The sequence below is a fragment of the Brienomyrus brachyistius genome, chromosome 21, assembly GCF_023856365.1.
Source record: "Brienomyrus brachyistius isolate T26 chromosome 21, BBRACH_0.4, whole genome shotgun sequence".
Lineage (NCBI taxonomy): Eukaryota > Metazoa > Chordata > Actinopteri > Osteoglossiformes > Mormyridae > Brienomyrus > Brienomyrus brachyistius.
The window spans coordinates 6590242-6606503 of NC_064553.1; the positions used below are offsets into that span (position 1 = coordinate 6590242).

The window sequence follows — 16262 nt, forward strand, 5'->3', positions numbered from 1 at the left end:
TTAATTTTTTCTCCTCAAAATTACACACGCAATACCCCATAAAGACGACGTGAAAAAGAGTACTTGAGATTTTTGCAAATTTATTAAAAATAAAAATCACATGTACATAAGTATTGATGCGCAGTGAATACTTTCCGGATGCACCGTATAAAAAGATTAATACTGAGGGCTTGGCTCACTCAGGAGAGTCAGGTGACCAGGACTGTCTGGACTAGGCTTGTTCCATGTCTTCCTGTGTTATAGTATTGTTTTTCTTTGCAACAGTAACCCAGACCGCAGTTTTGATGCTTCAATCTACCAGTGTTCCGATTTTGATCTGTACTTTTCTCCACCTCTCCAAAGCACTTCCTTGGATTTGGTTGCCTGTTATTTTTGCCCCCTTCCCCTCCAGTTCCCACTTTTCCCCAGAAATCCATGGACCTCTCCATCACTGCCAGACCTACGTCACGCAGCCACTTGCTATGCTACATTGCCTATCAATAATAATAACCTTGAAATAGATGCTTCAAAACATGACATTGTTACAGTTCAGGCCTTGTGCTTGAGAAGTGTCAATAGAGATGAACTGGCCTATGGGGGTGTGTCCTCCGACCTTACGGGCCTGCAACAGGAAACCCTTGAATACCTTTGCACTACTATTGAGAGTCACTGGAGGTATATAAAACCACGAAAGATTAAGAAACAAAAATCACTGCAGGAATCAAAACAGTTTATGTGGAAAAACCAGCATTACAGATACTGGAGAGATAGTCCCTAACCCTAGTCTCACTTTGCTAACCCTAACCCTAATTTGGGGCCTTAGGGTGAAACAACAGACTGTTGGAAAGCAGGAAATATGCTACCAAAAGCATGCTAATCTGCGGTTTCCTATCCGATGGGGGATAAGACTAGTCATAAAAACCCAAGTTGATGGCTGAAAATTACAATTTTTTTCTAACCATAACTCTAGCCTCAGTTGGCTAACTCTAATTTCGGGCCTTAGCCTGATACATCAGGTTATTAGACAGTAAATGTCCTACAAAGTATGGTACTCTGGTTTCCTATCCTACAGGGGAGCAGAACTGTCACAAAAACACAGTTTTTATTCGTATGGACCAGGCCACGCCCCACCACGCTCCCAAATCGGATGGTACGGGGGTAACATAGGTGGATTTTAGCCCTAACCCAACTTAACTTAAACTAACCTTAACCATAATTTGGCATCTTAGGGTGAAACAAGAGACTGAAAACTTACCATTAGATGTTAGAAAATTGCTGGTGGCATTTGCTGCCATTCAGGTTGGGTTTTGATGCTGGGTGTTCAGGTTTCTTCCTGTGAGCGTCTGTGGCCAACCACTTTACACCTGTATCAGACATTTTGCCTTTTGCAATCCCTTCGCTCACAGTTGATCATCACAGAGAAGTGGCAAACTGACTTGGAGAGATGGTATCCTACAGCCTACGGTGCCACACAAGCACTCAAAAATGTCCTTTGTACAACCACCCGTTCTGCAGTTAATATTAGTTGCAGGAGATTGTGGGACCGTGTACTTAATGATACACCTGTGTCAGCATGGGATGTGTCTTAATTGCCCAATTCCTCTAATACATAAGGGTATCCATGTACTTTTGTCAAAATATGCTAATTTGTCATTTACAGGGCACAAACCTCAATATTTTTAAAGCAATGTAAATGAATAAACAAGAATGTATCCAACTGCCACTGAAATATTTACACTGTAGTTAAGGAAAGAAATGCTGCAGGGATAAGTACTAGTTTGTCAGTCACTCCTAGATAATAACCAAGAATTTCAAACTTATTGGTTTTCTTGACCCATGTAAATTGTATATTTGAATGAGATAAAACAGATATTTCAATAAACATTTGTAGGACATCACATTAGTGGTATTTTTTCCTTAGAGGATGAGATCCATGGTGATTGCTTAGGCATGCAAGTAGCACATATCTAACCACAAACAAGCCTCTGCGGATAAACTGTCCAATGACATTAAAAAACCAAAATGAAAAAGAAAAAATATGTATTGGCCAATGGTGCAAGTTTCGCTTTGCAGAACACAAGGTGACATGACTATTGCTTTTCATGAAAATTTCAAGTAACAATATCAATACGCAAAATAAGCTGTACAGTAAATAAAATGGTTACAAATGAGACAGCTATACTCTCCACACATGACTGCCAAGAGGAATGTTCCTACACAGTAACTGCAGCAGCACTGTCCCGCCCTTCTGGGTTGATAGGAGCTGCCTGTCACACTGGGCTAACCCCCGGGTCCAGTGCAGTCCCTTCGCCAGTGCAGACGGGCCGACACACTGAACGGCCCTCACTCTCCAGTTCCCTACTGGGTCTTGCTCTTACAAGACAGACAGCAGGCCTTCCTGTAATACCAGTGCGTGCAGAGCTTCACCTTCAGCACCAGAGCACAGTTCGCCGTCGCCTTGTCCTGGCACTCCTCCTCCACTGTGGAGACAGGACAGCTAGTCTCAATATAAAGGAGGTACAATGGGAACCTCGGCAACAATGAGGCAGCACAGGAGCGGGAGCACATGGATGTAGCCAAACAGATATAGGTGAGGCCAGGAACGCCTGTACCCTTGAACGATTACCTCCAACGGACGTTTGTTAAATTTTGTCTTGAAGCAGTTAAGGAGTACAAGAACTGGTCACCAAAAGACATTTGTCTCATCCTTTATGGGTATATTTTGCATTCCACAGAGACAATACTGCACAAAAGCAAGTGATTTGACAAAACTTCGAAATCTAGTTCATCATCAGTTCTATTTGACTTCAGTTTATTTTCTGTAAATTTCAATTCCTTTTTGTGGTTGTATAAATATTAAACACACACACACGCATGCATGCATACAGCAGGGGTTTTCTCCCCCCTACTTCTCTCCCACTTAGATGCCCGAGTATCCAGCTCTGTGGGAAACGTACCCGGTGCCTCCGTTGGGCAGGCCTGCACCTCGCACGCCTGCCTGGCCTCGGGTTTGAGTGCCATGTCACAGCTGTGTCCCAGCTCCTCCCCCTGGTAACACTTCACCTCACGCACCTTCACCCCGCTGCCGCACGTCTTACTGCACTGGTGGGGAACAGAAAAGGTGAGCAGACCTCACAGGACCATGCCAGCCTGGTCAAAACTCCCCACAGAGCAGAATACACAAGCTAGGCAGGTAGTCTCACAGCGCATTTGTCCATGTAACTAAATACCTAAGACCTTGAATGCAAAAGACATTTTATAATTAATATAACCCTGCATTAGTGTCCCATTTCAAATTCTGCATACAATGGACTGTCTGTGACATTTCCATAACTGGATTACGCATCACAAGAAACACTGCATGGTGTACTCTTCACAGCTAGACACACACAGGAACATATAAACACACACATAGTGGTTACCTGGGACCACGTCGTGGTGAACCATTTGGAGCAGGGCCTCTCAAAGCAAGCTGAGCTCACCAGTGGTTTGTTCTGAGCGCTGCAGGCGTGCTTAGGGAACTCCTTGAACACACCATTTTCCAAACCTGAGCACACTACCTGCCGCGTTTTTACACCCCGCCCACAGGTGGCATTGCACTAAAGGGGACAAAAATACCAGTTACCACTCTCCATCCTGCTGCTAACGCTAAACTACAAATGCTAACTCCACCAAAACCAGTCACCACCCCTACATCCCGCTGGTGCCCGTATGCCCGCACCTGTTCCCACTCTTGTTCCACCCAGTGGGCGGGGCAGTTCTGTTCCCCACATGGGTACACCACCAGGGGCTTGAGGTCCAAGTCGCACGCCACATCTGAGATGACGTTACCGCTGCTGTTCTTGCACACCACGGAGCGGGTCATCCTGCCCTCTCCGCAGGGCCCCGAGCACTGGAAGCGCAGGGGAAGGTACAGGCCAGGTTGAGTGGCCTGGATCCTCGATCAGAGTTGGGTTTATACAGCCAAGTATATTTACAGACACAGGAAATGTGTTGTCAGTGGTTGCAACAACACACTGTGTAATAACATCACATGATTCAGTGTATCAAATTGTCATCACATGACGCGGCATGCATTATGTTATTACCTAATGCATTATGTAGCAAAACCCCAATATGTAACCCCCCCCCCTAAAATATAATCCTGTATTATATCAGATATATCGCTACCCAGATGATTCTCTTTGTAGTCGTAGCTCTCACTGTGCATGAGGTTGGAGACCCACCCCCCTTGTCCTATATTTATGCAGCATTTTGGATTTTCACAGCATTATTTGACTGCCTGCTAGGTGATCCACCCCCACCAAGATCTCTGACAACTCAAACACTGTAGATCAGGGCTAAAAATCATGGTACCCTATATTGGAGAGTTATTTTAGGTTCAAAACAATTATTACATTAGGGGTTAATGCAACTCCAGTTCCCTACTGCATGGTGGGAGTGACACTCACTGGCCCCCAGTCTGACACGGTCCACCTGCGGTCACACGGTGGGCCCTCGCACTCCCTCTCTGCCTCTGGGTGGGCGGAATCATTGCACAGCCGCGCCTCCATGGAGCATCGCACCTCACGGATCTGCACCCCTCTTCTGCCGCAGCGAGCAGAGCACTGGAATGTTCCGGAGAGTGGCAGAGCGTTGGTCATAATCAGATAGATGAATAATATAAGCAGAATACAAAATTCTGGTCCCACTTAAGTGCTCCCCATGTCTGACGCACAGAAAAAGTGTGGATATCAAAACTCTAAACTACGTGAAGGCAAAATTTCTAGAACTAAAACAGAACATCTCTTATAAACCCTAAACACTAATCCTCAAGATCATTCCTGCACTTTCACTACATTCCAGCTGTTAATCGCTTTAAAATGGTTAAGTATTAAGTTACTTTTCAAGAAGGGGTTACTTAATAAAACATTCTACCCAGTTCTAGAGGACACAATTGGGGGCACCAGGTTCAGTTGATCAAACGTTAGTGTCGGCTTTTAACAGTCATCGGTCTCTCACCTCAGACCAGGCGGAGACCTCCCACTGGGGTCCGCAGGCCCGGTTCCGGCACACCTTACGGCCCATGGGCTTTGGCAGCTCGGCGGCCCGGCACAAGTCATCGTAGACAGAACTGTCGAAGCCGGGCGCCATCATCCGCCAGCAGCGAACCAAGCGGTACTGGTGGCCCTCGCCGCAGGTGCGAGAGCACTCACTCCATTGGCTGGTCTCCCATCTGCAGGGCGGGGCGGGACAGGGGTGCACGTCAGTCATGCTTTAGGAATTGCTTCACTATAGCCTGCCAGTCAGGGATGAACCTTTTCTTGATTTGGGGGGGGGGGGGGGTGCCACATCTCAATCAGGGTATCAACAAGACAAGCTGAAAGAGACCTCCAGAGTACCCCCCCCCAACACCTCCCCACTGCCACATTACCAGCTAGCACTAATTCACATAACCAGTACAACCCCTCCCCACTCCCACTGCAGAAACCAGTCCCCCCCACCATGGTCCCACCTTGGTGGGCATTCCTTGCCGGTGCAGAATTCATGCGTTGGCTCCGGTCGCGTCATGGAATCGCAGTAGCTGTCATCGACTTCCTGTCCATCGTAGCGGACACACAGCGCATACGATGTGCTTATTCCTGCAGGGAACCACGCCATCCCCCAGGTCAGCGATACGCGCCTCCGATACCAGCACTAGCATGTGGTACAACACTCCTGTTTATTGGCAGCAAAAATGGTGCTTGTTTTAATTCTCTCCTTTCAATTCCCTAATTACATATTTTTAAAACTTGATTTTTTAGACTTGCTATTCTAAGAAATATCCTCCACCACTGGCTCTTTTGGCTCAAGGGAGTTTTACTCGCACAAAAATGTTCTGATGGCAGAATGAAAAATAATTGGTTCAGAGACATAACCAATCAGATTGTAGAGGAGATGAGCGTAAGCAATGAGGAGGCAGGATCGAACAGATGTCTTGGTCCCACCTCTAGTTGCTTAGATCCACCTCCTCTACAATCTGATTGGTTCAGAGACATAACCAATCATTTTTCATTCTGCCCTCAGAACACTTTTGCGTGAGTACAACTCCCATTAATGCCATTTTAATGCACCGTGGGACCAAAAATCTGCTTTGATAATTTATCCAGCAGCAGAACAGCATACACAACATGCACTGTGGTTCAAAGGGGAATAATCTTAATCTCTGCAGGCACCAGATACATTTTCATTGCATTTGGCATCCCAGTAATGTAGAGCCTGTGGACTGGATTAGGCCGGTCTGACAAGGTGCTGATGGTGAGAAACACAACCGAGAGACAGCTAGGATCAGCAAGAAGACAACGGAGCATGTGCTGTGGGTCATAGCAGCACCTGTGGTACATGTTGAACTGCAGGGGGCGTACGCAGATACCTTCCATCTGTACATGTCAGCCAGGCTGATGTCACGATCAGGAGGCCCCACCTCAAACTCATTACTGGCGGAACAGGAAAAAGAATCAAATGGAAAGGATGAGTGTTACTTTTGCAACTTGGTAAACAAATAACGCATCATAGCCACTCGAGCTGCGTCATTAACATGCAGCTGGTTTAGAAAAGCATGGGGAAATACTAGGTTTGGTTAACAGAACTCCTCATTCCTCTGCCTGCGTACCTTTCTGTTCCGGGTGCCTGAGCTGGCTCCACCTGGTGGTTCAGCACCCCCACCTGCTGGGGGAATGTGTCATTGGCCAAAGGTCTCAGCTGCTTCACAGGCCTGTAGGCCGCTTTAGCCTTCGAATCCGAATGTGGGTCAGGGGTCAAGCTTCCCGGAAGCACTTCCAGAGTGTTCTGTGGGCCTTCAAGGTTGGGACACAGCGCAGAGCTGTTCTTGCACATCCGTCGAAGAGCCCCCGGCTTGGACGGGATCCCCAACTTGAAAAGTTGGCCCCTGAAAAGGAGTTTGGAAGTCCGATGCGTCCCATTTAGATCAGCGCCGTTCCTGTTGATCGTGTTGGAATCAGAACCTGGGAACAAAAGGGTTAAAAAAAAAAATAAATAAAAAAATAAATTTCAAGCAAACCATTCAGACGATGAGAGCCTCACCACACTGCCTGAGCATTACATTTAAATGGAGTTGCAAAGGGGATGAAAATTTCGGGGAACTTTCCAGAAACCTTCCATGGGAAGTAGGGTTGCAAAGGGGCAGAACATTTTTGGAGACTTTCCATGGGAAGTTAAGCTGAGGAATTTTGGAAGTATTGAACTCCGCATGAGCTGTCAGATACAAAGAAAGCAAACTGCATGAATAATACAACATAGAAAATGACTTACATACAGTGAGTTTTGATGCAGATGCTAATTTTGGTAGGTTTTTATACTCACATAATTACTCTCAAGCACCTGGTTAGACAATGATATCACTATTAGTGCCAACAAGATTTTTTTTTTTCCCTCAACTACATTTAAGTTCCTTGTTATAGGCTAACCTGTAATTTAATTTCAATTTCCAGTTTATTCCCATTAATTCCCATGGACAGTGTCAAACTTTGAAAATTTCTGGAATTTTGCAACCTTACATCCAAGTACCATCCGTACACTTGAATGGAAGGACGACACATACATCACTCAGCAGTGGAGTTAAGTCCGTTCAGTGTGACTCACCAGTATCGACTGTTCCTTTATGACCCTCTTGGCTGTTCCCCACATTGTTCTGAAAGAGAACATCACTGGGAACACTGGTGAAGTTCGGTGGGGTTTGGAATCGCCATTCCAAGACATCTGTGCCCGGGTCGCCAACTACACCCTTATACTGGACAATGGCACTTGTGCTGTTCTGCAACTTATACTGCTCACTCACATCGATCTCATTGTTGTATGCAAGCTCCACCAAAGTGTCATTAGTGTCCCGGCCTGGGTCTGGAACAGCCTCAAGGGGCACGAGCTGCACAGGTTCTGGGGCTAACATCATGGTTGCTGTTGTTCTCGGTGAAGGTGTCCAAGGCACAGTGTACTCGTATGTGATGTGTGGCATCTTCCCATTCAAGTTGTAATACTGGAGGTAATGCAAGAAGTATTAGATCCATGCAAAAATGTACGAGCCAGAAGATCAGCATCAACAAATGTAGCAACGTCGTAAATACTTGCCATGAAATTCCTTTTGGCCCTATAGCATAGTTTATGGTAGCATTACACACACACAACCTATTAATGAAGACAGTTTCTGATATGCATGATCTTTGTGGACAGGCCTTGCACGGCAGCATCGGTCAAAGCCCAACTTAGTCAACTAAGATTGTTAGTCCTTCATGCCATGATTAATAATTATATTAAACAGTTTCCATGAGATGTCACAGAAATATTCCAAGGAATACCATGACGGGTTAAGAACCAACGGACGGACGGACACTAGCATCATCTCTCACATGTAAACACCTACCATGATGTTAAGACCTTGATTGGTAGGACCTTGGGCAATAATGTACTCAAAGCCATCAGCAAAGAGGCCAGCGGGGCGCCTGTACTTGAAGATCGTGCCAGCCACGTGGAAATTCCTGGGATTGTCGATGACAGAATTCCCATTGAAGAAGAAGTGTCCCGCTTCATCCGACAGAGCTGAGGAGAGATCAGATACATCAGTAGCAGTAGATCGCCATAGCAGTATGAGACACCTGCCATTTGTCAAATTGAGTTTTGCATGAATTTGAGAATATAGTTACAAATGAGCAGGATGCATCACATTACAACGGCTATCATAACAGTTGTTTTTAACCCTCTGGGGTCCAGGGGTAGGGAACACACTTTCACTGACTGACTGACTGAAATTGCAACATTCAGTTGGATAAATAAATAAGAAAAACCCATGTCACTATTTCTGGGCTCCTTTCATTGAATATGAAGCAGCTTTCATGTGTATGAATGAGCCATTCACACCTGGCCACATCCCCCCCCCCCCCTTTTATGGCGCTGATGGGGATGTATCTGGATCACGTTTCACCGTTGCGTTGTTCATCTAATGACCATGTGAATGCGATTTCAATACGTGGAAATGTGGCTATTTATAATGCGAATAGCGATCTTCAGGTGAGGGCGGTACTGCACGCCCCCCATGCAGGTAAAACAAAGAAAGGTGACACGGTTTAATTTTTTGATGATTTAACCTCATTTTAAAAACTTTAATATTCCCGGCAATGGACGTTTTGAAAAGAAGACAGATTACGGATTTAATCAGCGTTTTTTTCTTGTTTCTACAATAAGCGAGTTATGAACTGAAATACACGAGAAAGATACGCAGCATCGGCAACGATTACGTCGACTCGAGGGTTAATGAGACACATCAGAAGATGAACTTTTGCACAGTCAATACTCTGCTTCACTGTGAGCAGCTGGACTTAGTTTTTCAATACGTGACACATTAGCTCATTAGCAGACCTTTTAAAGAAAGCAGCTCCCCTGCCCTGGAGTTCCTCGGGGAAACTTACCAAGAATGTTTTCAGTCTTTCGCCGTTCAATGACTTGGATGTCGGTGGCTCCAGCAGGAATGTTCGTTATTAACAGGTAACCTGAAAAGACAGCACAAATTGCTCGCAGCACTTCTACCATGCCAGGATGAAGGGCTGAAGCAGCGGTTTTAAAGCCTGGTCCTGCTCTCCTTCAACAGCAAACAGCCTCGGCACCGAGTACCAGATCAATTAACATCATTGGTTCATCTGAGGTGGGAAATCTACCAGGGGCAGGGCGGCAGAATCACTTGACCAAAGAATTCCATTGTAGATCTTCTCTACAATCCTTTGATGTTGCATCTACCAAAAAGCTCATGAGGACAACTGAGAGGGAGAGGAGACCTTCACATATAAATTCATTGTACAATACAAGCTACGTTACCCAACAGATGTTTGTGCTTTATCGACATACGAACAGGACATTGTGTGTCACGTTTCTGATAACAGAGTAATCAAGGTTTACAATCCTCGCATGCCAGCCACATGTATACCTAACTGTGCGATTCCTTTTCGGTAGGAGCCCGAGACACGATAACAGGAGGCCCCACTTCCACCGCAGACTCCGCACTTGTCTACCGTCTTACCGGAGTACAGCTTTCCGTCGCATCCCACCACCTGCAGCCCAGTTACGAAACAACCAATCAAGAGAAGCAAAGAGAACCAAGGGAACCAACTAGGGAGCTACGGTCAGAAACCACTGGCACCTTGCATATATGTGACACTGTGCCTTTCTTTTATCCAGGAAGGTTAATCACCTTGTGAACCAACCAATGCGAACCACACTCTGCATGCCATGTACATAGATGCTGGTCGGGGTTAAGAGTCAAGGTGACTAGCCAATGAAGCGTCCACATACCTGGCACCGGCCTTCAATGCAGACCCCCTGGTAGACCCAATCCCGACAGTATGTGCCGTCTTGGGCCGGGACCAGCAGCTGCTTCTCCCCTGTGGTTGTGGTACACTGGAGGTCACATGGCCTGTTTGAGATGCTGATGTAATCATCTGAAGAGGAAAATCAGACCGAGAAAAAAAAATAATAATAATAATTCTAATAATGGAAATAAATTGATGAACACATGTACACAGCCTTCCCTAATCAGCAATGCCTTCTACCCCTGATTTCAGGCAAATTCAAACCCAATTAAGAACATTCCTGACTAAGAGAAGATTCTGGAACCATTCATTCCTTCATACTCTGCCACTTATTTGGGGGCTGGCCAGCAGGGGCAGCAGTCAAAGTAGGGATGCCCGGACCTCCCTCTCCCCAGCCACCTCCTCCTGCTCCTCCAGAGGAATACCAAGGCATTCCTAAGCTGGCCAAGAAACATAATCTCTCCAGAGTGTCCTGGGTCTGCCCCGGGGTCCCCACCCAGTTGGACATGCCCGAAACACCCCCCCAGGGAGGCATCCTTGACAGACACCCTAACCAACTTGACTAGCTCCTTTCGGTGTGGAGGTCAGCACTTGTTTCATACTGAGGATGTCTTGGTTTTATTTACCAAAATATGCCACACCAATTCTGTCAACAAACAGACAACAGTGCATTTGAAGTCACACAAATGAGACCCCCCAGCACAAAACTGTACACTTGGGTCAAAAATTAGAAATTAGGATTATGGTATCGAATGAAAGAGCACAAAAAAATCCTAAAAAAATATCTAAAAATACAGCCATGCGACTTCCGTACGGTTTTGTGCTGGAGGGTCACAAATGAACAAACGAACCAGCTCACCCGGATACAGGGGGACCCACGTATAGTATCTTCGGCCGAAGGCTTTGGCATTGAACAAGGAACACTGCAGTTGTTTAAAACTGACCCCGTTGTTGGGGCACAGCTGGTAACGGGCAGAAGAAAGAGAAAACAATAACAATTACTGTGCCAATTTAAACAGTAAATAAAGCAGTAAATCACAAATCTGAGCATCCTTCTCAGTACTGCAGAGGCATTAATGAGGGACTCATACAGCCCAAATATTGAGCTCATTTGGCATTAATTAACCAAGCCATTAAGACTCCCACACAATAAGCAGCATCAGCATGGCTCGCTCTCAGGGGATCAATATTCCGGTCAGTATTAAACAATCCGTACCTGATTCTGACACAGCCGATACTTCTTTGCAGAACCGGAGCACACTGAGGTGTTGCCATTATATGTGGCTACAAGTCTGGGGGGGGGACAGTTCAACAGTGATCAAGGGCCATAATCATATCCCCTATTTCTGGTTTTGGCATATTAAGCATCAGACTGATGTTAAAAGACCATCAAGGATTTGCGCTTGTAGCTCTCACCATGATTACAGATGCTGCACTTTCCCAGGCTATTTCGCAGTTATCCAGCACCACTAAGAAACAGCCAGATGTGTGACCCCCCCACCCCCCCAAAAAAAAAAAAAAAAAAAAAAAAAACTTCATCCCCACCACTATACAAGACAGTGATAATAAGGTGCAGCTGGACAACTTAAGCTGAGAACTAATCAAGGCAGAACATTTCAGAACGTGGGCGCCTGCAGCTGCACGCACTGTGCGCACCCTTGGCATTTATACCCAGTTGGCCAACGTTACGCATTTTTTTTTTGCCTCATTATGACTGCAGCAGAAACATGAAGAGGAGTAGGGCAGCACAAATGTGTACAAAATACGAATCACGGTTTGTTTCACAGAGAATCGAGATTGCAGCTCTCATGGGTCTTGAACATTGTATCATTATGTTGCATTGATTATGAAGATGTAACAAACAATATGTAGAGATATACGATACATTGTTTCAGAGGCGATTCTAATGACTCTGGGGGTCCAAGGCACAAACTCCATGGGGCCCCCCTACTCCTGACATGGGAAAAATTACCACTATTTTAGCATAAAGTAACATAAACTCACTTCCAACTGCAAGACATGCTAAACTTTACCACTGACTGTTTTTCTACCCTCTTTTCCTGTCACGTGGAGCAACGCAGTGCTTTCACAGTGTGTGTACCCCGAGATAAAATCCTACAAGCGCCCATTTAAAAAGTATTTGAAGACATTTTTAAAATACACTACTTCCACCTAGCTATAGTCATTGTTACCTTGTGGATGGGTAACTGAAAGATAGACAACTACTCCAACATTCAGTACTACAGGTTCAGTCTGGCGCTTGAGCACCCGGACTCCTCAGGGTATCATTGGAAGTGTCGCGTCTCATTTAGCGGCTGAGAATTACATTCTGCGTTATCCTGGATCTAAGATCCACACAAGATCAGATCACCGGTGTTGTGCTGCTGGTGGGCAGGACCCAACGGGGAAGGGGGGCGGGGCCCAACGGGGGAGGGGGGCGGGGCCCAACGGGGGAGGGGGGCGGGGCCCATGGGGGAGGGGGGCGGGGCCCATGGGGGAGGGGGGCGGATACCTCTGCTGCAGACAATGGCGCTCCTGCGACTGGACCCCTCCTCCGCAGGTCCGCGAGCAGGTGGACCAGCTGCTCCACTCCCCCCACCACTGGGCCACCTCCTTGTGCTGGCTCTGCGGCACCTCCCCCTCTTCACTACTGTCCTGGCAGGGACAGAGAGACAGTGCTTAATTTTCACGACGCCCCCCCCCCCCGCCTTTTTTGTGCCTGTTTAAGTTCCAGCTGTGGAACTTCCTCTCCTGTGTCATTCCACTTAAGAAAAGAAAAAACAGCTGAAGATTCTCTTAAAAACAAAAATCTGTGTATAGTATTTCAATTTATACGTAAATTAATTCACAGTATATATTACATGCATATTAAAGTAAGAGTGATGGTAAAGTTAAATTTCCTTATTTTAAATGATCTTTGGTCGAAATTCTAAAAAGAAACTGGAGGGAAAAAAAAGCTTAGCTTTCACTATTTGCATTTTAACCAATAAGAACCGACGACTTTGCGGCACTTTCACACGCACATACATCTTAAGAATTCTTTCACGTCTCCGGTTTTCCCCAAACATTTGTAATGCAAAAGTCAAAGCAGACAGTCCAGTCCACACTCTCACCACTGCGCACATTCTTACGGCTCCATCCCCAGGGAGACGAAATTCTTTCACAATTTAATCCATGTGACAGTTGGGGGAGGGGCTTCAGGTTAATGTATTTTCATACTGTCCCGTGGGGCGGGGGGGATTCCCCTCATAGTCTAACCCAGAGGCAAGAGGGGTTGAAAACTAGTGGGTTAAATTTGAAACAGAGCTTTGGTCTGGTTATGAATTGCAACTTCGTTAGTAAGTAGTATGAAGACGATAAAATTAAATAAATCTGTGCCCCCCCACAGAATTAAAAAGCAGATGAATGATGGGAGAGGTAGAGAGACAGAATAGTAGTGAGCAAACCCCTTAAATGAAGGGGGGGGGTGATTGTGTGGGATTTAAGATGCCTAGTCTTATCTAAACATCGGGTTAAACGCTGCCTTCAGCCCTGCTATCCCATTAACACACGCCAGGCCTCTCCGCACTCTCCACCAATCTCAATCAAGATTCTCTATCAACATTCATATGTAAGCACATCCCTGGCCGTTAAGTTGCATGAAAGCATACATTTTATTTAGAATTTTATGATGTACCTACACATACCAGCGTTTGAGAGTGAATTTCATTTTAGAAACTGTTGAAAATACGGAGAAACGTCCGGTCCTTTCAGTGACTTAAGTCATGCGCACCTTATGCGGCCAGGTTGCTATTTAAAAAAGCATGATACGGGAAAACAGACGCACACCTGAAGGCCGTTCTGCTCCTCTCACGTCTGACCAGGGTCTCGCAGCCTTTCCAAACAAGAATCTGCAAGCCCATATGTTTTGTATCTGGATACCCTCTGGATCATATGGAATCTAAACACACAATAGTCTTCCTTATGTTTTAATGCAGCAGGTTTTCCAACAGCGGGACCCCCTCGAGGAGGACGGATTACGATTCCAGTGTGGAGGAGAGATGAAACTGAACTCGAGTGATATTTTAATGTCAGTTGGGGATTCTGCAGAGTCTGAATGACGATCGGGTAAAAACCAGCAGAAAGACTGGAGATTTTCGTAAGATCCACGGTTCCAGTGCACTTCACTTTCTAATACCCACACCCGGCAAACATTGCGTCACTTACAAAATATTATATTCGCATACAATCAGTGTAGCAGTAGTAATACAGATGCACGCCCTACCTGAATTTATAACCTAGGATTAAATCATTCACACACCTGAAAGGACGAGACCGCTTCAGGATAGGGAAGTGCAAACACTCCAATCCTGGATGGGGGCTACACTTCTAACGCAAAACAACTCAGGTAACGTGTAACCGCGTGTTATCCTTCACATCCGCCGATTTCGAACTTAAACCTAATTACTATTGTTTTAAAACACAATAAGTGTAATGGAATTTACTTAAGAATGCAGCTCCCAGCATGGCAGGCAGAAACAGTCTGGTTTGTGCAGCAAGTCTATCTTGCACAGCCCCATTAATTTAAACTCAGTGGACCACGAAGCCTCTTCCTAATAATGTGCTTTGCCACTTCAACAACTTCGGGAATTCCTGCAATACATTACGACTCCCGCCGCGCTTTGATCTCAAGCTTAGATCCCACAAAACAGGGATATCGGATGCAAAATACTAGTGTGTATCAAAATGCACACGCGCGACGAATTGTAACAATAATACAGGCTGAGAAAATGCGTTGGTTTAATCGAAAAAAAAATAAAATAACTAAATGTTACATTTAGCTTTCGATGTTTCTAGTATGACGACTTCTAATTTCCTTAGTATACCGGCAAATCGCAGACCAGAATCCGTTTCTTTGAACACGAGGTAGCGCAAATACACGTTTCAGAGCCGCTGATTGCTCATGGGAGACTAAGAAAACACACAATGTAAAAGCATGAGAATTACCTTAAAGCTGACGCTTGATGCTTTCCCAAAAATCCATAGAAGTAAGACTGGACCGCGAATGAACAAAACACAAGAACTTACGCTGGACGGACAGTACATGTTTTAACTGAAAAACAAGAATACTTCCACCCCCCCAAAACTTTAATCACAATTTAAAAGGAGACTCGCACTATGCGGTGTAATGAGAGGAAGCCCTGATGCATTAATGGCTTTACAACCTGCTGGCCCAGAGCAAAAGGGGGCTGGTCATGCTGACTTTGACTGACAATGCTGGGGTGCAGAACTCAGCATGTCGGTATCAGTCCGCGGCTGTTTATCGATGATCGCTCCTTTCCACACGGTGGTATTGTGTCTGTGTACCTGGCCAGTGACTCCCGGCTTCCTTAAAGTGCATCAGACTCCTTACATCTCGTTGCCCATCTGATATATACAAACTAATCCCAGATGAAGTTAAACGAGTAATGAGGCTGTACGGATTGAAAAGGAACAAAACACCTGACACCAGTATCCAAGACACTAAACATCAACGAAAGGAGCAAAATCGACAAACTTTCCCATGGATTATATAAATACATATTTGAGCTCGCTGTATTTTTTTCTGGCACCCACACAAACGGAAAAATGTATCAGCTGGAAAAATTAATATGTACAAAATGGAACATTAATATCATTTTGGTTAGCAGCGTTACGTTCAACATCCTCCGATAGATATATTTGAGGCACGAAATTACTTTACTATTTATCGTTATTTTTGTATTATTCACGAAGACCGTTTAAATTACATGCACAAACTAAAACGATGATTACAGGCTATCCGGAAACGTCTTCTAAGCGATGTTTCTAAGAAGTGGGAAACGCATATACCCTTCGCTCCCTGTATGTTTGAAGACTGTCTTAGAAGATCTGGAAACCTTCAGTGATATTACAAATGTAGGCCCAATGTTCATAACAAACATTACAGGCTAC

The 16262-nt window shown here is 45.4% G+C and overlaps 1 protein-coding gene across 2 annotated transcripts; it reads right to left on the reverse strand.

The window, feature by feature from the left end:
* Positions 1 to 380: 380 nt before the first annotated feature.
* si:ch211-267e7.3 (ADAMTS-like protein 2) lies at positions 381 to 15512 on the reverse strand. Of its 2 annotated transcripts, none has more exons than XM_048989110.1 (18): positions 15297 to 15512; positions 12823 to 12965; positions 11527 to 11602; positions 11170 to 11272; positions 10294 to 10439; positions 9929 to 10052; positions 9417 to 9497; positions 8375 to 8550; positions 7600 to 7990; positions 6611 to 6962; positions 6331 to 6434; positions 5474 to 5600; positions 4981 to 5194; positions 4431 to 4586; positions 3701 to 3871; positions 3402 to 3578; positions 2937 to 3081; positions 381 to 2459 (listed from the first exon to the last, which is right to left on the reverse strand). In XM_048989110.1, the coding sequence occupies exons 1-18, from the start codon at positions 15393 to 15395 to the stop codon at positions 2338 to 2340; spliced, it is 2907 nt and encodes a 968-aa protein (XP_048845067.1). In that variant the 5' UTR covers positions 15396 to 15512; the 3' UTR covers positions 381 to 2337. The 2 variants fall into 2 exon arrangements, with proteins under 2 accessions (XP_048845067.1, XP_048845069.1); XM_048989112.1 differs by lacking the exon at positions 15297 to 15512 and adding an exon at positions 13338 to 13431 and having other exon boundaries at positions 12823 to 12960.
* Between the last annotated feature and the right edge of the window lie 750 nt (positions 15513 to 16262).

Excerpts from the sequence above, each read along its gene's own strand:
- si:ch211-267e7.3 (XM_048989110.1), bottom strand. The coding sequence starts at position 15,395 with ATGTACTGTCCGTCCAGCGTAAGTTCTTGTGTTTTGTTCATTCGCGGT. Across the intron at positions 10,053-10,293 it reads GCATTGAAGGCCGGTGCCAG|GTGGTGGGATGCGACGGAAA; the intron begins GTATGTGGACGC and ends ACTGGGCTGCAG. Across the intron at positions 9,498-9,928 it reads AAAAGGAATCGCACAGTTAG|GTTACCTGTTAATAACGAAC; the intron begins GTATACATGTGG and ends CTGTCTTTTCAG.